This window comes from Stegostoma tigrinum, chromosome 37, assembly GCF_030684315.1.
Source record: "Stegostoma tigrinum isolate sSteTig4 chromosome 37, sSteTig4.hap1, whole genome shotgun sequence".
Taxonomy (NCBI): domain Eukaryota; kingdom Metazoa; phylum Chordata; class Chondrichthyes; order Orectolobiformes; family Stegostomatidae; genus Stegostoma; species Stegostoma tigrinum.
In genome coordinates, this window is record NC_081390.1 from 13,537,685 (window position 1) to 13,564,692 (window position 27,008).

The 27,008-nt window shown below is 38.9% G+C and overlaps 3 protein-coding genes across 9 annotated transcripts in view; 1 reads left to right on the top strand and 2 right to left on the bottom strand.

Annotated features, from left to right (window-relative positions):
• The window catches only part of LOC125467562 (adenosine kinase-like), a 263,606-nt gene extending 255,895 nt beyond the window's left edge, over positions 1–7,711 (bottom strand). For 2 of the 4 annotated variants that reach the window (XM_048563582.2, XM_048563581.2), the window contains exon 1: positions 7,520–7,709. In XM_048563582.2, the coding sequence (XP_048419539.1) occupies positions 7,520–7,578 (59 nt within the window). In that variant the 5' untranslated portion in view covers positions 7,579–7,709. Of the gene's footprint in view, positions 1–7,519 lie in introns of all 4 variants that reach the window. The other 2 variants (XM_048563586.2, XM_048563587.2) reach the window with 2 other exon arrangements.
• A 352-nt stretch (positions 7,712–8,063) lies between these two features.
• On the top strand, positions 8,064–25,925 carry LOC125467614 (AP-3 complex subunit mu-1). Of its 3 annotated transcripts, XM_048563718.2 has the most exons (10): positions 8,064–8,319; positions 8,769–9,191; positions 9,898–10,069; positions 12,481–12,618; positions 12,832–12,917; positions 13,090–13,223; positions 19,521–19,728; positions 19,904–20,048; positions 21,271–21,398; positions 25,551–25,925. In XM_048563718.2, the coding sequence occupies exons 2-9, from the start codon at positions 8,919–8,921 to the stop codon at positions 21,369–21,371; spliced, it is 1,257 nt and encodes a 418-aa protein (XP_048419675.1). In that variant the 5' UTR covers positions 8,064–8,319; positions 8,769–8,918; the 3' UTR covers positions 21,372–21,398; positions 25,551–25,925. The 3 variants fall into 3 exon arrangements, with proteins under 3 accessions (XP_048419675.1, XP_048419674.1, XP_048419676.1); XM_048563717.2 differs by having other exon boundaries at positions 21,271–25,925; XM_048563719.2 differs by lacking the exon at positions 8,064–8,319 and adding an exon at positions 8,637–8,655 and having other exon boundaries at positions 21,271–25,925.
• Positions 23,020–27,008, bottom strand: part of LOC125467613 (vinculin) — a 110,590-nt gene continuing 106,601 nt past the window's right edge. For both annotated transcript variants that reach the window (XM_048563714.2, XM_048563716.2), the window contains one exon: positions 23,020–25,774. In XM_048563714.2, the coding sequence (XP_048419671.1) occupies positions 25,628–25,774 (147 nt within the window). In that variant the 3' untranslated portion in view covers positions 23,020–25,627. The remainder of the gene's footprint in view (positions 25,775–27,008) is intronic.

Consider the following 27,008-nt stretch of genomic DNA (forward strand, 5'->3'; position numbering starts at 1 on the left):
ATGGCTCCTGCACCATATAATCAACAGCTATTTCTAGCTGGCCTCTTGTCACAAATAGAAGCCACTATCCAATAGCCCAAATAATTGAGGACCACATAGGTCTGGATTTTCAGATAGCACAGAGAAGGACTATGCAAATATCACTACAACACTGGATTTGCTGTTAGGCGATAAGTACAGTTTCCCACAGGCCACCTATTTGTAGCAAAAGCAGGACTAGGATGACTTTATGCTCTTGAAGTTGAAAAATAAAGAAGGACTGACAAACAAGTGTTTTCATAGAGTCCAAATATCAACCGTATGAATAGCAGAAATTAAGCCTTGAAAACAAAACCTAATCAGGACAACTTTGACAATGAGAATGAACAGCATAAATAAATTAAATTGAATAAATTCTCAGTGGGGAAGGTAACACTGAAGTGTTTTCATCCCCTTTGACTATGTTTTCATCAGAATGAAAGTCAAAAAATGTAAGAGTTGCTTTTCAGCAGAGGGAATCAACTTGAGAGGGACATGCTCCTCTAAAAGAGGTGGCAGATGTTACGCAAGTATCTGAAAGTGCTTGAAAGTTGAAGAATGGCTCAGATGAACCAGAACGAGAGCTTTAGGTCAGTCTAGGTCTGACTGGACCTGTAAAGACATATAATAAATTGTTCCTGCTTCAAGTGCTACAGGCCTACCCTGTAGTCTGTTGATAATTTATAAATTAATCTAAATTGATGATGAAGCAGAGTCACAGCCCACTAACAGTGTCCTACCATTGCTTTTGGAAGGAAGCAAGGGGATCAAACAATGCCCAGACCTTGAGAACAACACGGGGATTAAGCAGGTAGCATGGAAGACAGAGACAGACCAAAATGTCTGGAAGACAGAGACAGACCAAAATGTCAAAGGAAATGGGTGCAAACGGACAGGTTACAGTTCGATGGCAGGCAAGAAGCACTCACTGGGCAGTAGTCCACTAGCAGTGGTTGTGAGGGGACTCGGGCTGCAGGCAACGGTTGAAAAGGCACCCAAAAGCTGAAGGGTACTCACCTGGAAGATTATTGAAATTGTTGTGGAGAGCTTCAATAAAAGGTCACTGATTGCAAGCGGCTATCTCAATTCAACTGGTTGGAAAATTGCTACTGACGGGAAAATAAATGCAGGGCGAATTTGAAATGATGGAACCATTTGACAAAGTGATAAAGTTGGATTCTGTACACTTGAACACTTTAATGCTTATTTTAATGCTTATTTGGCAAGTAGAGCCAAGTAATGTGGCCATGTTCCTGGTATAACTGACAGAAGCTAATTGCAGCATATAGTTATGACCCAGTTTACACCCAGGAAGAACGCAATTTGCAGAGGAGAGGAATGGGCTGCGTTTATGTTGAACTGACACGTGTGAATATACTAGTGTGGAGGCCAGACTTGTTTTCTCCTAACTTACCAAATTAACACAGAGGTTATACAAAGCACAAAAGTAAATTATTTTTCATTGGTCACTCCACCATTAGATGTAGTTCTGAAATTTGTATGTTTCAATCCATATTTTCCCCATTAAAAATGCACTCTTAACAGATATGTTTAAACACCAACTTCTATGGAAACCAAATGATTATGCTGAACTGAAGTATCAGTGTACGGATTTTTCTGAGGAACAAGATATTATCATTTGGCAATCATCATTTCTGGTCACTTGGTTTAGCTATGAAATAGTCCTTGTACCGCCGATGTCAACAAGGTTAGAAAATTTAAAGGAGACTAAACTCAATGATCTATAACTCCCTTGAAGCCTGCCAGAACTCTCAAGTACCTGCTTTAAAGTTGCTTTATATTTATCGTACTTGGAGGACTTAAATCCATTTTCCGTAATCTTTAAAAATTCAAATTTTGTTCAAGTACTCAATGGTTTCTTGAAAAGAACATCCTCAGTGGATTCTTGTACATTACTATTTTAACTAATTCTATAACTTCATTGATTGAGTAGTTTTGATAAACCAATTATTAAGTTTACTACAAGACCTGGTTGATGGATCTCAAATTAAAGCCTGATAGATAAAAAGGTATTTAACTGGTCATTTGATTATGCACTCCTTCAGCCTCTGTCATAACATCCTATAAATGCTAGCCAGTGAACTGAAAATCTCACTCAGAGGGAAACTAACTGGTGCACTTGCAGCTGTCAGTCAAAGCTCAGTTGGCAGTCCACACTTCTGAATCACAAGATCCCTGGCTTAAAAATCAGTGCAGATTCTCCAGCGCAGTGCTGAAGGATCATTGTAAGAGATGCTGCCTTTCTGATGAGCCACTAAACCAAGGCCCCTTCTGCTTGGATGGATAGAAAAGATCCCATCTCACTATTTCTGAAAACTGCAGAATAGGTACATCCATTAATGTCTTACCCACTATCACCTAAAAATCAGTTTGGTTCATCATTTTTTTAATGATTATGTGCATTTCTGTCATTGATATAGGCATTGTGGTGGGGCGGCTCATAAAACTTTTCACTTTATTGCTCATGTAAACGTACAGGTGACAAATGACTGTTCTATTCCAAAGGAAAATTAAGGCAAAATTCATTATAGTTCAGTTAATGAATCCTGGGCTTGGGGAAAGCAGATTTAGGAGCAAAGGCTCAGAGAAACCCCTTGTCTGCAGGCAATCAGTTGTGTTTGGAGAGTAGACAATTATCTGTAAATTAGTAAACAAGTGAAAATTTGCATTTCTGTGAAAAATATTCTGGCAGCCTCGAAGTCACAGGTTTCACAGTCTGCCAGACAACTTGCTGGTGGCAGACCAAATTAGTTCCAGTAACATTCAACCAAAATGACCCACTCAAGAAAGTCTGTTGCACAACAAAAGATGTAACAGCAAAATAAATGATTTCACCCTTGAATCTGCTGTCAGTCTTCCTTTACTTTCCACTCCCAAAATATAGGAATCTATTCAAAGGCCCTGAACAACAGCTCACAAGTGACTTACCTTTATCATTTCTCTCCTGTATCCCAACTGTTTCTACATCCTTGTTTCCTGAACTTAGGTCATCTTTTTCCACTATATCAAACCCATCACTAACTAATAGAGCCAACTCTCCATCTGTATCCGTACAGAAGACTTCAGTCCCAATTCATGTCATCCTGCAGTAATGTCACTGTAATTTTTCTTTAAATTTACTCTTCGGACGTTGTTTTCAGCTTTTTTGCCCACCGCTGGCTGCTTGAGAAGGCGGCGGTGAACTGCCTTCAAGTGCTACAGTCCACATGCTGTAGATAGATACACAATGGCCTTCGGGAGGGAATTCCAGGCTTTTGACCCGTCAATTGTGAAGGAACAGTGACATATTACCAAATTGTTGCATAATAGGCAGATCCACATCAGTGGGGGTATCTGAACCATTGTGCGCTAGAGATCAGAACCACACTAGGGCAGGGGCTAAAGATGAGTGGTTCATGTATGTGAAATGTCCCTGAACAAAGTTATGCTTTTCTCCTCCTTTTATAAACATGTCCATTCTTTTCAGTCCTTGTGCGATAAATAGATTTTGAAATTGTGACATTATGATTTGGATTAAAGGGGTAAGAAACTTTCTTTGAAACGTTTGTCCTAATTCAGTCTGGAGAGGGATAGGATTGATTTTCACTTTAAAAACTTGCTGCAGGTTTTAAGGAGTGAGGATTCTGGGTCCTGCCATTCACAAAAGACTAGGTAAGTTTACCTTATTGTTCAGATGTTGCTACCTGGGATTTGGAAAGAAACATTACAGGTGATGTAAATTCAAAGATAAACAAAAATAAACCGTGAAGTAGTAAGATGCCTGACGATTAATCCAAGACCTTGCAAGTCACAGGGCTGCAAAATATCTCAGGTTAAGTCAGTCACTGGGCAAAAGACTACCAGATCATCCTTGTTCATATGTAGCTGCACTTTGAATTCATCAGTTTTCTTTCAAATGCGATAATAGCGAATTCAGATGGAGTCTTTAGTTGTACCTTAGTAATGTTGTAAAGTCTGATCTTAATTATTTGTTACCCTTATAATTGCCATCTCTTCAACTGTCTGTTTCCCATGTACTACCTTCTTCTTTGACCTCTGCTCTATGCTTTAATTTATCACCATCCCAAATTTGATCCCTTGCCATCCCCAGCCAAAGTACCATGACAAACTCTCCTTCTCAACCTCTCCTCTCACCTGCTGTGTGGTGACACTTAGGTTAAACCATCATCAGTCATTTCGCTCACATGAGAGAGTTAGCCTATAATCCGGTAAGACTATCACAACATTTTACTTCCCTCGTTATGCAGCTGGCAAGAATACCAGCTCCAGCATTGTTCAGGCACAGATCATCTGATCAATACAGATCCGACATGCACTCATTCTGGTACCAGAGCTGCATGAACCAGAACACACCATTCCCACACCAGACTTTGAGCCAAGTATTCTCCTCTCTAATTTGATTTTCCTTATGTCAAATTGCTCAGGAAATAATCCAAAGATTATGAGGTTCAATGAGAAAGCTTACATATTTACGTCAATAAGAGAATCAAAGTAAATATGGGTCCCTTAAAACTGACACAGGAGAAATAACGCAGAATAGCAAACGGCAGAGACATTAAACAAGTTATGAAGTATAATTATGTAACAGTAAATATGCTGCAAAAAATGATTATAGCACACACTGACTGTATGCAGTTGAAACCAGATCAACTGTACTCCCACAGAACAAGCTCATTACAATATATATCATAATGGGAATATCAGAAATCGATAGGCATAGACAAAAATTTGGATTTGGGTTTAAATTCCATTATAGTGTAAAGAACCTGTCTGCTTAATTTTCTCAGAGATAGTAGAAACTGCAGATGCTGGAGAATCTGGGATAACAAGGTTGAAAGCTGGATGAAGACAGCAGGCCAGGCAGCCTGATGTTTCAGGCCTAGGCTCTTCTTCAGAAATGCTAAATTGTTTAATTTTAAATAAACTAATGTTTAATTTTCTGTATTTTGACTGGGGATCAAAATAGGAAAAGGTCTATTTTAAAAATCAAGGATTGCTGCATTGTGTACAATTTGGAGCTTTGGCTTGACATCTGTGGACACAGACACAGAGTTAATGTTTTGAGTCCATGAAGGACCCTTCTTCAAAACAGCATTTTCTATATTTTCCTTCTACAATTATAGCATTCAGCAGAGGCTTTTAAGCCTTTGTGGCCGCTAAACGAGCAGGAATCACAGCACAAATACAAACGTGACCCAGCGTAACTCAATCATTTAGGAAAACATTACCAAAATATCTGTCTTAAGCCTTTCAATGTCATCAGCAAGACAAGACTCTTTGCATAAACAAATGCCAAATTTTCCTTCCATTTAAAACTGCCCGCCTCACTGCATTTTCTTAGCTGCCATGAAGTTACGCTCTATATTTACTTTTTTTGTATCATTTCAAACCTTGTAGCTATATTACCAACTCTCTTGCTACTAGACTGAAAAGGTAGAGTTTCACAAGTCAACCTCCACAGCTTTAATCTAAGAGTTATATCTTGAGTAAACAAGTGGAACAGAACACTCAGTAAATTGTCAAATGACAGGATTGCATAACTTAGCTGCTACATCTACACAATATCTTCGGCACAAGAAGAGCTAGCATGAAAAGGCAGAGTGGCAGAGTGTTAACACAGTATGGAGCTGGAGAAGCACAGCAGACCAAGCAGCATCAGAGGAGCAGGAAAGCTGACATTTTGGGTCGGGTCCCTTCTTCAGGTCCCAAGCCAAAATGTTAACATTCCTCTTCCTCTGATGCTGCCTGGCCTGCTGTCTTCCTCCAGCTCCACACTATTATCTCCGACTCCAGGAGCAGCAGTTCTTACTATGTGAGTGGCATATTGTTATTGCCCTGGACAATTAACCCAGAATAATGTTTTGCCAACATGGTAAAAGGTAGGGTAGAAATTGAATGCCCTTAACAGATCTGGCCTATATTTGACTCCAGACCCACAGCAGAGTAGCTGATTCGTAGCCTCTTTTTCAAGCCAAGCAAGTCTCAGCTCACAGGTAATTAATTGATGGCCTTGACAGCACTCCCCTGAAATAATAAAGGTAGGGGAGAGAATAAGGAAACAGAAAAACAAAATATGCAGAAAAATCCTGGATTAAAATCTTGGATTGGTTTCCAATCAGATATTTAAAAAAAACTTGTCAATTTTAGTTAACTGAGCAAATTGAACAAAAAAAAAGCGAAGGACCAACACAAACGTTGTCACGGTTAAGAATTTCCATTGATTATAGATCGCTTCATTATGGCAACTTGTTACCTCTGCTCATGATGACACCCAACTTGTGAGCTGCTTAATTCCCTAGACTCGTCCCACCCATGAATTTTTGAAATGCACAATGATAAATGTTAATTAGCATAAATAAAAATCTAATTTTCCTTCGTATTCTATGATACTAAAGGCTGCGAAGCTGAAATAGACAAGCATATTTTCTAAATGGAAACTAACAATGAAATCAAAAAACCAAATGGAATAAAAAGATCACAAGTAGGCAAACTGCAGCGTGCTTAATAAATTCGTTCGTGATCTTCACGAAATCGAAGGAACACCCTACTGATGCATGTAGCAAATCTGGATGAAAATTGACTGTTGTGGACCTGTACACGGACATTGAGATCGAACCAGCGATAATCGCGCTGCAAGGGAGGAACCGGAGAGGGGAGACGCGCGTACCGCGAGGAAGGGAACGACCTGCGCAAAGTGGAACTTAAGCGGGGGGTGGGCGAGTCAGTCAGAGACAGAGTGAAGAGCTGCAGGCACTTGATTGCTGTCCAAGTCTATTTTGTGCAGGGGTAGTTAGTACCAGCCAGGACGCAATTACTTTGGGGGGGGGGGGGGGGGGTGTGGGTGGGAAGAGCGCTGGGTTGTGTTTTTGATTACTAGTCTCCGAGTTTCATGAGCTGCAATTTTGATACAACATGAAAGGTCCAATGAAACCACATTTTGGGGAATTTTTAATGACTTTTCAAACAGGCAGTGGCTTTGGCATTACTTGAAGCTTTTCCTTTGCAACGTGAAAGGTCGTTTGGGCTGTTTTGTGACCTTGAGTACAGAGAGGGAAGACAAATTAAAAGTCCAACATTAAGGAGTCTGACCAGCGTGGTTAGATTTTCAACAAAAGGCACAACAGCAAGTAAGAAAAACTAACAAAAAAATCTCAGCAACAAATTAAACCACCACAAAAGCCAATCGTATATTTCAAAAATAAGAGTCTATAAGTCGAATATGCCCGTGGGAGTAGAGCACAACTTTGAAGCCAAACCTGCTGTCTTAAAATTGCTGCAAATGCACGGCGTGGCAGACACTCATTTGAAATATTTCTTGCTTATTATACGAAAGGCATGATCGACTTTTCCTGACAATGAATGAAGAAAATCTTTGAACGTGCGCTGGGGGCAGTGTGGTTTCAAACCATCAACAATCACCGTTTAAATATAAACCAAAAGATCAGGCACTCTGTTTTCATGACTGGGTGTTCCTTTTTACCTGAGGGAATTGTGCTGCAGCTTGATCTTTTTCGCCGGTTGAGGTCCGTCCGTTGCCATTACTTCCCAATTCACGCCGCCGCGCGCTGCAAGGGAGGAACCGGAGAGGGGAGACGCGCGTACCGCGAGGAAGGGAACGACCTGCGCACAGTGGAACTTAAGCGAGGAAGTCAGAGACAGAGTGAAGATGCGCGGTTAGAGGAAGGGGGCGGGGGAGAACTGTAGCCGCGTCGGGGTTGGGCCCTGCGGTTGAGGGGCGGGGCAGGACTGACGGTATGCAAATGAGGAGAGGGATGGTGCCGGAGAGGCGGCGCGTGGGGAGGAGTGTGAATGGGTGGAGCGGCGGGACGTGGACAGGAGGGGTCCAGTACAAAGGAGAAACGACAAGGGCGGGGCTAGCGTGGCAATGCGCATGCGGAGTAGGCAGATCACATTGGCAAGATAATAAAGTGTGAAGCTGGATGAACACAGCAGGCCCAGCAGCATTTTAGGATGCTGCTGGGCCTGCTGTGTTCATTCAGCTTCACACTTTATTATCTTGGATTCTCCAGCATCTGCAGTTCCCATTATCTCAGAGCACATCAGCAGCCCAAGAGGGCGGTACAAGCAGTCAGCAGTGGGAGCGGGGCCCGAGCACTTTAGGAAAGCAGACCATTCAAGTTCATAACGTGAAATATTTGTCGCTTAACATTTTACGCAGTCCAGACCCGCCCACTAAGTCGCAAGCAGTGACCAGCTGAATAGAAGCGCGTGAAGCCTGGGTTTGCCAAATTTTCAGAATTATTCGGTGGTAGTTTTCAGGTATTGGATGCAGACGCGAGAGGGCGGGTAAAAAATAAAATGATCGGTCTGTTAACAACATGGCTATCAATTTTATTAATGATGCAAACAAAAAAGAAATCTATAGGTAAAAGAAGTCACAAAGTCGATTTGGACCATAATAGGGAAACGACGCAACAATCAATCAATTGGCCTGTAATAATTTTGAAAACCCAAAAGTACATGGAGACCCAGCAAGAGACATGAAAGGCGTTGTTTTTAAGTCACAGGACGTGACATTTTGGGAGAAAGCGACCCATGATTGTCCCTTTCATTTACATGCAATGGAATTAGTAAAACAAACCTGTTTCCAATTGGGTTAGCACCAAAATATACCCACTTCCCCTCTCAATCCCCTTTTTCGTGCAGAACTCGTGCGGTGATTCATGAATGTTTTATATTTTCTTTAAAATCTCGTTTTCTGTTTCCAGGAGCTGCTTCCGGCGGCGCCGCCGCCATATTCCTGGGGCTGCTCTTTGACGGATTGATTTGATGCCTGTGAGGCTGTTCGTGTGGCCGGGCAACACCGCTTCACGGTTTAAAAGGACACAAATAAACCGCTGGGACGAAACAAGAAAAAAATGATCCATAGCCTGTTTCTCATCAACAACACTGGCGATATCTTTCTGGAGAAACATTGGAAGAGTGTGGTGAGCCGGTCAGTCTGTGATTATTTCTTCGAGGCCCTGGAGAAAGCCGCGGAGGCGGAAAATGTGCCTCCGGTGATCCCCACACCCCATCACTACTTGGTCAGCACGTACAGAGACAAGATCTTCTTCGTTGCTGTCATTCAGTCCGAAGTGCCACCTCTCTTTGTCATTGAGTTTCTCCATCGAGTGGCAGAAACTTTGCAGGTTTGTACACGCCACACGTAAGGGGGAAATCAAAAAGTCCGTCACTGTAAATGGAACTACCTTCGGCGTCTTCTGTCAGTTTATTTCGATGTGAAGTGAATCTCTTTGCAGGAGAATCTCGTTTGGGGAATTTACCGATGTTGCGCCTAACACTGAATGTGTCCTAGCTAGAGCCTGGGTGGGAGTTAGATGATGGTTGGGTTCAAGTCCCCTTCCAGAGACTTGAGTGTACAATTCAAGAAAACAACAGAGATCCTGTGGCCATTCGAAACTGTTCTACCATTCGGTGTAACCTCTTGGGGTTAATTCAACAGTTTTTACGTACTCCCCAAACCCCTTGATTCCTTGAGATACCAAGTGTATTCAGGGAGTACTGTACGTATTGTGGGAGAGAGGGTGCCTCAGATGAGAAAGGAAATCGAGGTCTTGTCTACCTTCTCAGGCGGACATAAGATCCTTTGATACTGTCACAAGGAAAGGGGCATCCTGACTCTTGATCAATATCATTATCACTTAAGACATGATTTACGATGTGTAGCATTCTTGGATTTTTGACCCAAAAGTGCTTGCATTTTTTTAGAAGTACTAGCTATAAAATGAGTTGTCCCAAAGCTGTAAAATGTGCCGTTAAGTGTATATTTTTAAAAATCTTCAGTCTGACACAAATAGTTTAATTAAGGAATTGCATTATCACATTGTTCTTCAGGACTATTTTGGAGAATGCTCTGAGGCTTCAATTAAGGATAACGTTGTTATCGTGTATGAACTTCTGGAAGAAATGTTGGATAATGGTTTTCCATTGGCTACTGAATCCAATATCTTAAAAGAACTAATTAAACCTCCTACAATTCTTCGCTCTGTTGTTAATACTATTACAGGTAAGAAGTGGCTCCTCTACCTCAGCAAAAGAGTGGTGTTCAGAATTATGAGGATTTTTTTTGATACTAGGAATAAACTCTCTTCTCTGGCATGAGGGTCTTTAAGCTAAGGTTACAGAAGTAAGATAATTTATAAAACAACTGAAGGGGTGTGAAGACACTTCTGTTTTTCCATACAGGGTTGTTGAGATTTGGAATATTTTACCTCAGTCATGGAAACAGATTCTGTAGGTACATTTAAAAGACATATTTGGTGAGGACCAAGTTATAAGGCTGTTGGAAAAAAGCTGATGGATGGGACTAATTCACGTCGCTCTTTCAAAGAGGCATTGCCTGACCCATCTCCTCCTGTACTGTAAGATTGTAAATTTGAGCAATGGGTCTACATGCATGGACCATCATCAGATTGAAGATACACATTGTGCTTAATTAACTTCAGTTGAGGTAACACTGTTGATATACTGAACATGGACGTGCAAAAGCATTTGTCAAATTGCTGTGCCACAAACATGAGCAAAGTTAAGAGCTCATGAAATAATTGCTACAGTGGCAATATATTTTCGAAATTAGCTGAATAACAGGAAACAGCAATGTTTAATGGAAACCAAACAGACATTGCTGGATAAGCTTAGCAGGCCTGGCGGCATCTTTAGAGAACGTTTCAGGTCGAGTGACCCTTCCTCATGTGACGAGTGCCCTAGGGATTGGTGATAAGATTCCTGTTCTTCTTGATGAATATGAATATCTATACCGTGCACAATTTCAGAATGTGACAAAGACACAAAAATTAATCTTTTAATGAACTGAGAGGGGGTCATGCAAATCCTCAAATGGACGTAAGTTACATGAAATGGGTGGAGAAATGGCTGAAGAAGTTGAATGTAGTAAAGTGAGAAGTCATTCATATTTGTCAAAAGACCATGGATGGGTCAGTAAAAGAAAAAGTACAATTTTAAAGAGGATGCAGAAGCAGGTCAGCCAGGGTATATTTGCAGAAATATGGAGGTCAGTCAGCTTATTTAAATAGCTTACAATGCAGAATAACACGAGTAGCATTTACTGCACCAGTTGATGAAGGTCCCACGTTCTCAATCTCACTTGAGGTGTGGTGATCATCCGGTTAATCTCACCACTAGTAATCTCTTTCGTCAGCGATCAGCCCTGTCATGACTTTACCTTTACTGATCTCTGTGAATTAAATTAAAGCGGCAGCACAAATTGAAAGTGCAGTTAATAAAGCAGACGGCATCTGAATTTATCAGTAGAGGCGGTGAGTACAAAATCATGGAAGTTGTGTTTAACTTGCATAAGCTCGAGTTCAGCCCTCATTTGGAGTATTGGATTTAGTTCTGGCTGCCTCACTTTGGAACGGATGTACAGATGGTACTGAAAAAATTCACAAAATTGGTTCCAGCAATAGGGAACTTGAGTTTTATGGACATATTGGAGAGAGAGAGTTTAATTTGGAAAAGAGAAGATTGAGGGAAAAGTTGACAGGTATTCAAAGTCAAGAGGCATCTGGACAGAGTAGATGTGGTGGGAAAGTCTGTTCCCATCAGTGAAAAGATTGAAAAAGTGTGTGTGTGTGTGTGGATTTATAGTACTTGTGAAAAAACAGTGGCAACATATGACAAAGCATTTTTATAGTAGGGAGTGGTTGACTTTGAAATGTAATGTCTGAGTATTATGGAAGCGTGTTCAATAGAAGATTTCAAGAGGAAACTGGGATTTGATCGGAATGGAAAAATGTGCAGGGTGGCAAAGAGAAAGTAGGTAAAGTGGCACCAGGTGAATTGCTGCTTCAGAGAGCCAGCATAACCTAATTCAGATCAATCTGAACAAGAGATGTTGTTACACACTTCTGAAGCAGGTGGGACTTGAAACCAGACCTCCTGGTTCAGAGGTAGGCACGCTAAGACAGTGCGACAAAAGCCCTTATCACATTTTTATATGCTGTAGCCAGTCTATAAGATCACTCTTCCACTTATCTCTGTAACCAGCTGTATAAATGAAAATGACATGGCAGTTTAAAATCAGTTCCGCTTCCCAGGTGAAACTGTTGCTAAGACATGGACATCATTTTGCCCAAAGCTAGGAAAAAAAAGAGGAAGGAGGCTGCACTGTAGCCTTCAGAAGGTTGACTTTACAGTTGAGATTACTGAAGTGGTCAAAAACTACTTAAACTATGATTTCCCTGCTCTTCATCCAGTTTCCTGAACTGAAATGCTTACGATGTGGAAAAGTTTCAGTATCTCCAAGTTGGGAGACGTTGCAGTACTGCGCAAAAACAACTCTGAATGATTTCCACTGTTTAGAAATCCATCTTTGTAGAAATTTCTTATGTACAGTATTAGCATATACTATTACAAGGAATGGATGAAGTTATACTTTTTTATATTTTTAATTGTTAGGTAGCAGTAACGTAGGAGATCAACTTCCAACAGGCCAACTGTCAAATATCCCATGGCGAAGAGCAGGAGTCAAATATACAAATAATGAAGCTTATTTTGACGTTACAGAGGAAATTGATGCCATCATTGACAAATCAGGTAAAAGTTTATTTTGTAACTGTTGTATCCACTGCAGCCAATCAGATCCTACAGCTATTAGCAAGAAAACCATTTCAGTTAAAGAAAAAACACTTTCTATCAACACTTAAGTCTTTAGTATGCCAAGCATTAAGTAATTTTGCTTTGTAAATAGTTTGCACGAAATACTCTTATATTTTTGGTGGTTTAGCTTTGGTAGTTTGTTTGTGGCAGGATCAACGGTCTTTGCTGAAATTCAGGGTGTTATCGATGCTTGCATCAAGCTAACTGGAATGCCAGACCTCACCCTTTCCTTTATGGTGAGTACTGTATTTGTTTATTGCAAGGAATTTGAGAGAATCCCTTAACTGTTGCATCCATAATGTACTAATTCACACATTTCATAATGTTCTGCAGTTTATTTCATTCATTTAAATGTTCAGATACTAATACTCATGCCTAAAAATGCACCCAAATTTTCATCAATGGTAGAACCCAAGACTACTAGATGATGTCAGCTTCCATCCATGTGTTCGCTTTAAAAGATGGGAATCTGAGCGAGTTCTGTCATTCATTCCTCCAGATGGAAATTTCCGTTTGATGTCTTACCATGTCAGCTCACAAAAGTAAGATTTTTTTGGCATTTTTGAAAATTTGACTAGTTTAATAAAGAGGTCTATTCTGGCAAAATAAATAAGGAATAATGTAATTAACTGACCTAGTAACAACTTCAGCATATTCTTTCGACATTGTTCCTCTTGCCAACTAATTTTCGATGTTGACGCATGAAACTTGATACTAGCAGGTAGTATCTTGAGAATTGAAAGATTTTTCCATTTTGGTGAGTTCACCATGATAAAAAAACATAAAATGTTCATACTGGTTTGAATTACTTTTGAAGCTCAGGCTAACTAATGAAAGTATTTGAGTGTTTTGGTTTAAGTGGCTTTCAAGTTGACCTAATACCATAAACTCTTGTCTTTCACAAATGGTCAACATTTCTTTAACCTCCATTCTCAACTCTAGCATGCCACTTAACATGCAAGTTAACTGTAAAACGCCTCTATGTTTTTGTAATGATGTAGAGAAATAGCAAATCAGAAGAAAACAAAGAGGTATGAGACAAATGAGATTTCAGGATGCTTTTATTTGGAAGTGGAGAAAGGAGTCTCATGAAGGAGTTTCAACAAATTAAGCTCAAGCAACTGACAGCTAATTTAGATTTTTGACAAAGCTTTTGGCCACCTGCATGAATATTCCTTGGTGGTAAGGGCCCTAATTTTGCATTATAAGCCTGACTTGGGTATTTTCCAATAGTAAAAGTATAAATATAAAAGCTTTAGATGGATTAGAGGAGGGCAGGCTGCAGTCAAAAAGCCAAATGGTAGAGAATGGAAAGGTAGTGGTGGTTTTGAAAGGGAAGTGGACCAAAGCATTATACAGGACTTGAATACGAGAATTTACAGAAGTAGGATTGTCACAGCAAAATCTGATGTGGTAAAAATAGACTTACACTTGGCATTCACTTAGGAACCTAAGTGTTTAACTTGTTAGCTGAAGTTAACATTCATGGAATCAAAGGCAGTTTATATAGCTGTTAGAGTAGTCGGCGGAGTGGGGGGGAAGAGAGAGAAAAAAGACTAATAATGGTGTTGCAGTCAAATTTGCAAGAAATGAGAAGTGACTTCCCACAAAGTCCAACTATGTGCCTGGAATTACTGGGTGTCTTGAGACATGAATCTCAACTTCAGAATGCAAGTACAGCAAGTGATAAGGAATACTAATGGAATGATGGTGTTTGTTGCAAGGAATATCAAGTATAATTGTAAGAACATGTTGTGACAGCTACGTAAAAACCTAACAAGAAGGAATAGGCAGTTTAGACCCTCAAGCCTACTCTGCCTTCTCTTATGATCATGGCTGATGTCATTTCAGCCTCAGTTCCACTTACCTGTCTGGTCTTCACAATCCTTCAAGACATTCCTAATTAGAAATCTGTCTATGTAGTCTTTAAATGTATGTAATGTCCCAGCATCCTCCACTGTCTAGGCTAAGGAATTCCACTGATTCACAACCCTTTTGAGAGAAGTAGTTTCTTCTCATCTGTTTTAAATCTGCTACTCCTTATCCTAAAATGGACCCTTCTATTCTGGACTGCCCCGTATGAGGTAACATCCTTTCTACGTCTGCTTTGTCAATCTCCTTCAGCATCTCTTGTGCCTGAATTAGATCTCTTTGTTGTTCTAAACTCCAAAGAGTTTAGGCTAAATTGCTTAATCTCTTGTCATAAGCCCTTATCTCTGAAATCAGTCTAATTCCTCTGAACTGTCTGTTTATATAGAAACTTTCACTGTGATTTGAGTATAGAATGCACATTTTTGGTCTCCTTGCTAATAAAAGAACATGATTAAATAAGCAGTCGTTCAGAGAATATTGGCTCAATTAATTCCTAATATGAGGGGGCCAGCTTAGCAGGTTGGGCCTTTACCCATTGAATTTAAGGTGAATGAGGCAATCTTAGTTAAGTGCACAAGTTGCTGAGGACAGTTGATCAGGTGAATGCTTCAAGATGTTTACTGTTGCAGAAATGTGTAGGCACAGCAGATACAGTTTATGGACAGAATTGAGGTTTTTTTAATATTTGAGGGCTTCCGCAGTTGTAGAATTGTCTCCTTCAGAGAGCAGTGATCATAGGAGCAGGCATAGGCCCCTTGATTCATGGCAAAATCCTGATTACGGAAATAATTGATAAGGCTTGCACTGCCTTTGGAAGAAAAGTCCTATAGGCATTCTACCCTGAGGACAAGAGATTCTGCTCTTTGCCTCAAGTAAGTAACCCAATTTTTTTTTAAATGTCAGTGGCCCTGAAGTGTGGATTCCCCCAGAAGAAGAAAGATCCTTTCCACACCCACTCTGTCCAGACCCTTCAGGATCTTTTTATATTTCAATCCAATTGTCTTTTGCTGTTCTAAACTCCAGATACAATCCTAGCTTGATCAGTTTTTTTTCTTTCTTGTTATTAGCCTAGTAAACCTTCTCAGAATTGAAGTTATGCTCCAGCTATACAAAAGCATGGTTCGGCCACAGCTGGAGTATTGTGCTGGTCGCTTCATTACAGAATGTGGAAGCATTAGAAAAGGTGCAGAGGAGATTTACCAGGATGTTTCCTGGAATGGAGGGAAGGCCTTAAGTGGAAAGGTTGAGAGCGCTAGGGCTTTTCTGTTTAGAACAACGAAGGATGAAAAGTGACTTGATAGAGGTTTACAAAATGATCAGAGGTACAGATAGATTAGGCAGCCAGAGACTTTTTCCTAAGGTAGAGGTAGCTTTTACGAGGGGACATCACTTTAAAGTGAAAAGAGTTAGATATCAGGGAGATGTCAGAGGTAGGTTCTTTACTTAGAGTGGTCAGGGCGTGGAATGCATTGTCAGATAAATTGTGGAGTTGGCCTCATTAGGGGCATTTAAGCGGCTATTATGAATGATTATATAAGGTGGCAGTGGAGGTTAATAGACGTTAGGGTTTAGGGTAAAAGTTCGGCACAACATCGTGGGCCAAAGGGCCTGTGCTGTACTTTTCTACGTTCTATATATAATGCATTTACATCCTTCCCTAAACAAGGGAACCAATACTGCACAAAGCAGTTCAGATGGTGTTTCATCAATTCCAATTCCACTCAAGTATAACCTCATACTTAAGAATTGATTTCCACTCCTATTAAGAAATAACATTTTCTTAGCTTTCCTAATTACTTGTTGTACAAGCTATTGACTTTTGGTGACTGATTGATATATAAGGACACAGATTTTTGTCCTTCTCTGCAGTCTTTTAACATTTTTAAAATTCTTCCTGTCAAAATGGCCAATGTCATACCAAACTTCATTTGTCACATCTTCTGCACGCTAATTTAACCTATTCTTGAAAACTTCCTTGTCCCTTTCACAGTTTAATTTCTACCTCATGTTGTGTCACAGACAAATTCAGCAACCATTCCTATGTTCCATTCAAGTCTTCGATATAAATTGTACAAAGTTGATTCCCGTGGCACATCATTCATTTAAGTCTTATAATTGCTCTTCAACGGTAGCAAGGCAATCTATCAATGCTGATGGGTTAACCCAGACATGAGTTTTTACTTCTGGAATAACCTTTTAATGTGACAACTTATCAACTGCCTTCTGGAGGTCTAAGTACAAAGGACATCCACTAGTTCCCCTCCATCCATAGGTTACCACCTGAAATAATTCCAGTAGATAGGTTAAACATAATTTCCCTTAAACAAAATCATGTTGACTCTACCTGATTTAATTTGACTTTTTCTTAGTGCCCTTTTATAAATGTCCTTAATAAATGTTAAGCTAACTGGCATGCAGGTTCCTGCTTTCTGTCCCCCTTCCTTTTATGAATGAAAGGGGCTAGATTTGCTGTTCCCCACTAAGGGCATTTACTCAATCTCAGGAAGTTTGGAACATCTAGACAATGTACCAGCTATCTTAATAGACTTCTTCGTCAGATCTTAAAAGTAGCAGTTCTTACATCTGTGTACTTAACAGCAGTCCTTACAACTTGTTGGGTGCCACTTCCCTGGAGATTGTAATTTTGAGTTCTTCCCACTCTCCCATTTCCTGATGTACACAATTTCTGGGATGTAACTTGTATCCAGCTAGTGAAGACAAATGCAAAGTAGTTGTTCAATTAATTTGCCATTTCCTTGTAATCCATTACTTAATTGCCCACTATCACTTTCTCTAGGACTAGGGAAACAATTGGGTCCCTTGCTGAGATATTTGTATCATCAGTAGCCATGGGTGAAGTGCCAGAAGATGGAAGAGTGGTTCATGTGGTGTCATTATTTAAGAAAGGTGGTAAGGAAAAAACCAGGGAACTATCAACTCTGAGAGCATGATGTTATCGGTGGATAAGTTGGTGGAGGGGATTCTGAGGGACAGGATTTGTATGCATTTATGAAGTCAAGGACTGATTAGGGATTGTCAACATGACTTTGGGAAATCATCTCAGGAACTTGACTGAGTTTTTTGAAGAATTGACAAAGGAGCTTAAACAGATTGGTGGATGTTGCCTGTATCAAAATCAGCAAAGCATTTGACAAGGTTCCACATGGTAGACTGGTTAGCAAAGTTAGGTCATGTAGAATCCAGGGTGAGACAACCATTAGGTTACAAAATGGGCTTGAAGGTAGGAAACAGGGTGGCGGTGAAGTGTTATATTTCAGACTGGAGGCCTATGACCAGCAGTGTGCCACAAGGGTTGGAGGTGGGTCCAGTGCTTTTTGTTGCTTATAGGAATGATTTAGACGTGACTGTTGGAGGAATGGTTTAGTAAGTTTGCACATGATACTGAAGTTGGTGTAGTGGACAGTGAAGAAGGTTATCTGAGTTCAACAGGACCTTGATCAGATGGTTCAAAAAGTGGCAAATGGAGGTAAATGTAGATAGATGTGAGGTGTTGCATTTTGATAAGGAAACCAGGGCAGGACTTATGTACTTAATGGTAGGGTCCTGGCGAGCCTTGCCAAACAAGATAAACTTGGGGTGCATTTTCATAGTTCATAAAGGTAGAGTCACAAGTAGACAGGGTAGCGAAGAAGGCATTTGTGACACTTGCCTATATTGGTCAGTGGATTGAGAACAGAAGTTGGGATGTCACGTGGCTGTACGGAATGTTGGTTGGGCCAGTTTTGAATACTGTATTCAGTTCTGGTCTCCCTGCTGTAGGAAAGATGTTGTTAAACTTGAAAGGGTGCAGAAAAGATTTACCAGCATGTTGCTGGGGCTGGAGGGTTTGAGCTTCAGGGAGAGGCTGAGGGGTGATTTTAGAGGTTTATAAAATCACAAGGGGCATGGATAGGGTCAGTAGCTAAGGTCTTCCTCCCAGGTAAGGGGAGTCCAAAATAGAGGCCATAGGTTTAAGAGGGGGAAGATATAAAAAGGACCTGAGGAACAACTTCTTCATGCAGAGGGTGGGATGTGTATGGAATGAGCTGTCAGAGGAAGCATTGGATGCTGGTACAATTATAACATTTACCCAACCAAATGCCTTTTAAATGAATCGGAAGGGTTTCGAGGGATATAGGCCAAATGCTGGTAAATGGAACTAGATTAGTTTCGGATATCTGGTCAGAATGGATGAGTTGAACCAAAAGGATCAGTTTCCATGCTGTACAACTGTTCTGCTATGATCGCTGCTCACTTAATTCCTTCTTAGTTATCTCTTTGTAGTTCCTTTTAATATCTCTAGCTAGTTTTCCTCTTGTACCATTTTTCCATCCTTAAGATCAGCAAAGAATGATGATGATTAACATTTTGTCCAATGTTCTAATATGCTGTCCATCTTTGCAATTAAACTTTTTCTTTGCTCTCTTTAATCAACCACACATTCTTCAGCCAGAAGCACCAAGTGGATGATCCATCTTGGCCTTGTTCAGCGGTCCCAAGTTTTACACAAACCAGTCTTCAGCTACTTTGATGCAGTCCACATGAAGAAATGGTTATGGTTCTTCCATTGCACCCTAATTGTCTGCCACTGCCTATCCACTATCATCCCTTGATGTAATGGTCTCCAATTTATCATCACCAACTTGTGCTTCTTAATGTTCTAGTTTATTTAGATTTAGAATCCGTTATTTCAGATTCATAATGCATCTTAATGAAGAATTCTCATTAAGGATCTGAAGGGTTACTGGGAGGGAAGCATGGGAAATCAAAGGTGAGGTGATGGAGCAGGATTGACAAGACTCCTGCTCAGAATTATTGTATTATTTTCAGTCCCTGAAAATTTGAAGCTGAATGGTCACTTTGATTGAGACTTGAGATTCTGAAAAGAATTTGTAGGCTGTTTTTAACCAATCAAAATCTTTAAAAAAAAAATTTGAAACGATACTCATCAAGATTTGTATTTTCAGCTTGGTGGCAATACCAGTTTATGTAAAACACAACATCAGCTTCAGAGAAAATGGATCTACAGGGCGATTTGATGTAACGATTGGGCCAAAACAGACCATGGGAAAGACACTGGAGAGTGTTCTAATGATTATTCATATGCCTAAAGGAGTGCTTAATATGACCCTGACTGCAGCACAGGGCACTTACACATTTGATCCAGTTACCAAGGTAAGTCCTAACATCTCACTGAACAATTTTTACACCTGTAATATGTGTATGTCATTACTTTAATGTTGTTATCATTGGTAGATTTTTAAAATGTTGAAAGTAATCTTTAAGATTTCTCAGTATTGAAGGAGGAAATGACAAATTTAATAATTTGACACACTCCTGTGGCTCTCAGGTGTTAACTTGGGATATTGGAAAAATTACCTTGCCCAAGTTACCAACTCTAAAGGGATTGGTTAACCTACAAACTGGGGCACCCAAACCAGAAGAGAATCCAACAATTAATGTTCAGTTTCGAATCCAACAACTTGCTGTATCAGGTAAGAAAAAATATGTAGTTTACTTTAAAGAGGGCCAGAATGCTGACAAGATTGCCACTTGTATGTTACTTTGTAGTGTAGGATCTTTAGAACTTTTGGCACAGGGCTGTATGTCATAACTCTTAATTTACTAATTACATCTCCTGGAAAGGAGTTTTGCCACATCTGTACATCTAACAAGTAGTAGAAAAGGAAGATGTTGGAGATGATCTTGTATTGAAAGGAAATAATGTTGAAGCTGTTGTATGGCAATTTGAGGAGGCAGTGGTATTGTGTGGTGGGAATTGCATCTACTTTCTTCAGACTTATTTCTATACCAAAAAGTTAGGCTGTCAAATAAACATTAGAAGATCCCTTGGCATCATTTCCAAGAGCAGCAGAAAATTTATCGTTGGTGTTCTTTTCAATATTTATGTCAATCAACAGAACACAATTGAGCTCTTTCATGTTGATGCAAGCTGGCTGGCTGACTGAGTTGACTGTTTCCAAAATGCAAATGATTACACTAAGTACTTCACTGACTGCAAAATGCTTTGCTAGAGGCTACGACTGACAGTATTGAGACTGAAGTATTTTAAGTGGACATCAATATTTAACAGCATAAGCATTGAAATCTCTTAACTGGGCAAATCTTTGAAAGCTGAAAACAATCAAGTGTAAGAAAATTGCAAAGATAGTGATGGTGAAATGGAAGTAAGTAGTAACTGTCAAGAAAATATTTTACTGGCGGAAAACTCAGTCACAGAGTGGAAATATTTGACAATAGTCAAACCACACAGGAGCAGAAGAAAATTCTTCGCTGGGTGCATATTCCATCATATTCTGGACTTGTCTTGTAGATAGTGAATAGACTTCAGGAAGTCAGGTATTCCTAGCCACTGACTTGCTGTTGTAGCCCAACAAGTTTGTGGCAAGTCAGTTGAGTTTGATCTGTATTAATAAGGATTTTTAATAGTGAGGCACTTACTGAAGGTACATCCCTTGAGTGTCATTGGGGAGTGATTAGATTGTCTCTTACAGATGAGTCATTGTTTGGCATTTGTCAGCTCAAGCCTGGCTATTGTCCAAATCCTCTGGCATGGGAATATGACTTGAACATTAGGCAAGTGTAAATGAATATCCACATGTGTTCCTTAGAATGAAGGGAAGAGTTCACTTGCACACTTTTTTCATGTTTTGGGAGAGTGGAAATTTTAAATAGTATTTTATTTTTCCTTCCTAGGTTTGAAAGTGAATCGACTGGACATGTATGGGGAAAGATACAAACCGTTCAAAGGTGTGAAATATATCACCAAAGCAGGAAAATTTCAAGTCCGGACATAAGGGCAAGAAAATAAAGTCTGAAACTTGGTAATTTCTTGTCATTTGGAATTCAACTAAACAGAACTTCAATTCTTTTGAAAATGTAACATTTCTGAAACTGCTTTTATTGAAGTAAAAGAGAAATATTTCATGTTTTCCATGGGTTAATTGCCTTAACTACTGACTTAATATGAAAATTGGCTTAAGTAATTGAATTGTTTTTCATAATCCAGGATATTTTAATAAACAATTGTTTATGTACAGCATAAATTATAAATTAGCATCATTGTGCCTAGACAACAATTTGTATATATTACTACTTCAAATGATTGACATGGTCCTGTGTACACATATTTGAAAGTGTTTAGAATGGAGCAGGTTAGTGTGCCAACATAGCTCAATAGAATTACGTACATCATTCAGTGTTATCCACTGGTGCCTGACAAGTACTAAATTGCAACATTTGGAAGTAGATTACTTTAAAGGTAGCCAAAAGCATTGAATGTTCACTGTAATAGGTTTAATAAATATTTTGTCACATTTTGTACATCTGATGATTGAGACAGCTCACTTTTATATTTCAGTTTGGCTGTCACTGTCTTTTGACAGAGGGAAAAAAACCTTTCATAGTAAGCCATCAGGCTAAAGTTTTTTTAAAAACCGAAGTTGCTGGAAAAGATCAGCAGATATGGCAGCATCTGTGAAAGAAAAAGAGTTAACATTTTGGGACCTGAACCTTGAACACTCTTTCTTCACAGATGCTGCCAGACCTGCTGAGCTTTTGCAGCAGTTTTGTTTCTGTTCCTGATTTACAGCATTTTAGCTGAAAGAACTGCAGCTAAGTACTGGCTGATGAATTCTATACATTATCAAAAATGACAAAGGAGAGAGTACTCAGTGGACTGACAAATGTAAATCCAACTTTGAGTGAACAAAATGACAGTATTGCTGTTGTAATGAGAAGTTGACCGGTATCCTGAGCTTTGCTAGCTTTAGGTTAGAGGGAATAAGATTTTTTTGAACTTCATCTGAACTGCATAATTTGGTGAAACCGCATTGTAGAATAGCATTTAACTAGTTAACTTTTACTGGCTAAACATCTTTATTTCAAATTTCAACAACCAAAACAGTTGTTAAAGCTGAATTTTGATATTTTTTCAGCTTTACCTTCAAGCTTCAAGTAGTGCATAACTTCAAAAGAGGTTCCTTTAAGACTTGTTTCTGTGGGATATAAACTCACCATCTTACTCAATTGTGACAGACAAAATGTTAGAAAAATACTTCAATTACAATTGCAGCTAGTGACAAATTTAATTCTTAAATCATCAATCCTGGATATAGCCCATAAACATACTCTTCTTGATTATTCTTAGTACATTCCACAAAAATCAGGCAGAATATTACCAAAATTTAATATTCAAGTTTCACATTTACATTTCAAATACTGGCAAAAGGATTCCAAATTTGATTGTGGTCTGGTGGTTTGGAGCAAAGTTCTCGTAAATTTGTTTCATTTCAGTAATTGATACAAAAAAGTGAGCTACGCAATATCCAACTTTTCACTTACTAGATCACTCAAAATTGAGAAAGTTGCCACTGTAAACTGATGTTAAATCCACCAGGAAAACCAAGCGAGTTGTCATTTCAAAGAAAACTTGTCCACCCATGCTGAAGTTTTTGATACATGATTTATTACATGGTACAATACACTAGACCATATTACAAATTAGAGTTTGATCTCAATTCCACTGCCCTCCATTAAACTGAAGCTGGCAGTCCAAACATAATCCTAATTTCAAAACTAATGTTTAGAAATCCAGTATCCAAATGTAAAATTACAATGTATTTAGGCCTTATAGTAAAATAGCGAATCTACAAACATGGCTTAAAAATCACAATGCTTTGATAACTTGAGTGACTTAAAAGAATAAATATTCTTTCACAAAAATTTGATGAATTAACAGCCATTAAAGTATGTTCTGGAACTGAAGTGTAATTGTTTCCCTATTTGTAATAATACTATCTTCATTTAGAAAAGATTTATCAAAGATTAAAGTCTCATGCTTGATTACAGCACATTTAATTTATACTTATGTTTTTTCAACTTGAAGAATAGGGATGTGGTCATTTAATTTTCACAGCTGCCAAGTGTGCAAGTGGTGGACGGACTAACAATAGTTCCAAGATTTCTTTTGACTTATCAATTTGAACTGCTGCCTAAAGCAACAGTTCAAAAGGATAGCCTTGCCAGTGACACACTTCCACCCAAAAAAATTAAAAACTTAACATTAGAGTATTGACGTTAGTAGCTACTACCAATAAAATAAACTTATTTGCGGCAACAACAGTTTCTAAACTGTTAGAAAAGTAATCACCAGCATTTTGTACACCAATGCTCTCCATGTACAAGTAATACACCATTTATAACTTCATTGCAATCATGATGCCTATCAAAGTCAATTAGGCAGAGATAAATAAGCATCAGTCCCTTAAGAAATGCAGCCATAACAGTTTCATTTTTCATCCCTTTTATTTTCAATCCTTTTCATTTTCGAATTTGATTTGAAAATGTGCTGGCAAAAAACACCACACCTTGCATGTGCGTGAAATTTTAATTATAGATGTAACTGCCAGTTTTAATATAAATGCAGGCAAATGTCACAATAACAACTTAATTATCTTCCATGTTTTCTACATCTTTAACTCCATCTTAAATTTGCAACATTTTTGAAACTAGTCTACATAGGACATTTTGGAAAATGCAGTTCAAATAATATTTTTTGACAGCAATTACTGAAAGTCATTTAAAATGGGGGTATGAGTTATTTTGAAGGTTTGTAACTAGTTGTATATTCTAATACTTCAACTTGTGACATAGAAATAATGCACATTTTCAACAATTGTACTCAAATCTGGTCATTGGAAACACTTGTTCTTTCAGATCCCTGTGCAAAGTATCCACAATGCAAAATTGAGCAACATTGTTAAGCAATTGTATACGTTTCAGATTAAAATACACACATTCCAACAAATACATCATTTCAATAAAATGGCTGTGTTCAAAATATTATGAACTATCAAGTTCCCTGACAATAATTAACATGCATTCATTTATTTTCACAAATGAACCATCCCAAATTGAAATTGTAATTCATAAAATCACTCTATCCACTTAACATGCATCCAATTATCCCTTCATTAAAAAAATCTCATCAATTGACTAACAGATTTTAAACTGTTAATCATTGCTTCATTTTTGATTCAGTCCAGACTTTGAAATTACATTAAATGTAGGTTTAAACAATACAATGGAGTTAGTTAAAAACTAAATTCCTTCAGTACTTGATCCTAAAACCTAAATATATTCCAAACAGCACCATGCTTATTCTTAACCTGTGCACTGTACCAGAATTTCAAATTCATTATATATTCATACTGGATAATCATATGTGCACTTGTCAATTACTCGTGTTCAGGATCAATCAGACCAAATACTGATGACATAATAGACTATGTTCCATGATTGATAGTGCACTTCTCAAACTATGCCAATCAAAGTAATTTAACATCTTAGTGTCTTTGGCTTAACAACTGAATCAATCATCAGGGATCTAACAAACAGCAAATAAACAAACTTAATAATCAACTGAGCATGTATTCTGCCATTGCACAGCTTGGCCACAGACAGTATATTTGTGCAAGTGTCATTGTGTTCAATACTATATTCAGGGTCAAGATAGAGCAGACACATGGCTCCCAGATCATTAGTGTACACAAGTTGTACTCCAAACTGTCATACCCCATTGGAAGAAAAAAAAGCCTTGAGTTAATATTAAGCTGGTTATACATGAAAGCTACACATTTTGTCTATTGACTACAGCAGTTCTTCATATTTGTAAATAGCAGGTCATGAACAAGCAAGAGCTTCAATGTTTCTTGTCTACGTCAGATTAATTGTATGGTTCATTCTGTTTAATAGGGATAAATGAGGAATAGGTGTTGAAGCAACATACAGTTCTTAATATGAAATTTTAGAAAACCAAGTGTAAAACAAAGCTAATCATTTCATATTTCAAATTAATATTGTATACACAAAATGAATATACTGTTAACTTTCAGAGGTTTTGTTACTTGTGAAAGCTGTAGATTAGAATTGTTAACGCTACATTTCCATTTTGATTCCTTTTATACTCCAATTAGATGTAGAGTACATTGTTCATCCGTAGAAAATTTTCTCAATGCAGCAAGATGGCAAAGACTAGGAAATTGTCTTCGTTTTACTGGTACCATGGAGTTTTCCGAACCCAACGAAGGGTGAATCCTGCATCTGTTCTGATCTTAATTGAAGCTGCCTCTGCTTCTCGTACAGTTTCCTTAACTGACTGCATCAGGTTCTGAGCATTGTGAACCAACATTTCTGTAGCCTGAGTTTAAAAAAAAGTCAAACATGCAAATGTGTCTCAAACAATGTTGACAGTTCAGTTTCTGAAAATTACAGACCAAAATTCTACTGTAAATATGCTTGCTCTGGACTCTTAAAAGAAATACATTATCTAATTGGTTCAATACCTATAAGGTTCATTTTATTCAATGCCATTAAAAGTCAAAAATCGCAAAAAGAATCATTAAAGTTTAAGTATTAGCGAGTTTTGAGAAGATTTATAGCTCAGGTTGAGGTTCTGGATATAAGTTTGCTCGCTGAGCTGGAAGGTTCGTTTTAAGACGTTTCGTCACCATTTTGGGTAACATCATCAAGCGAGCCTCCGGTGAAGCACTGGTGTTATGTCCCGCTTTTTAATTTATCTGTTTAGGTTTCTTGTGTTGATGTCATTTCCTGTGTTGGTGATGTCATTTCCTGTTCTTTTTCTCAGAGGGTGGTAGATGGGCTCCAAATCAATGTGTTTATTGATGGAATTCCGGTTGGAATGCCATGCTTCTAGGAATTCTAGTGCGTGTCTCCGTTTGGCTTGTCCTAGGATGGATGTGTTGTCCCAATCAAAGTGGTGTCCTTCCTCATCTGTATGTAAGGATGTGAGTGATAGTGGGTCATGTCGTTTTGTGGATAGTTGATGTTCATATATCCTGGTGGCTAGCTTTCTGCCTGTTCGTCCAATGTAGTGTTTGTCACAGTTCTTGCAAGGTATTTTGTAAATGACGTTCTAGGAATGGCAGTTTGTTGTTGTTTTTCTCCTCTTGTGAAATTCACAAAAGAGGAGAAAAACAACAAACTGCCATTCCTAGATGTCACAGTAGAGTGACCCATCATTGGGGAACTTCAAACCAGCGTCTACAGGAAAACAACACATACGGACCAAATACTGAACTACAGAAGCAACCATCCCAACACCCACAAACGAAGCTGCATTAGAACATTATTTCAACGAGCCACCACACACTGCAGCACAGAGGAACTACGCAGAGCAGAGGAAAATCACCCATACAGCGTATTCAAAAAGAACGGGTACCCAATGAACACAGTCCACCGATTTCTCAGCAACAAACCCAAACAAACAGACAAAACGTGCCCAGAAAGCATAACCATTCTCCCCTACATCAAAGACTCGGAAATGACTGCCAGACTACTCGGACCCCTTCGCATCATGGTAGCCCACAAACCCACCAACACACTAAAACAGCAGCTACTGAACTTAAAAGACC

Bases quoted from the DNA above. Each gene is read 5' to 3' on its own strand.
- LOC125467614 (XM_048563717.2), top strand. From the start codon at position 8,919: ATGATCCATAGCCTGTTTCTCATCAACAACACTGGCGATATCTTTCTG. The intron at 9,192-9,897 runs GTTTGTACACGC...ATTGTTCTTCAG, and splicing joins GAGTGGCAGAAACTTTGCAG to GACTATTTTGGAGAATGCTC. The intron at 20,049-21,270 runs GTAAGAAAAAAT...TTTCCTTCCTAG, and splicing joins CCAACAACTTGCTGTATCAG to GTTTGAAAGTGAATCGACTG.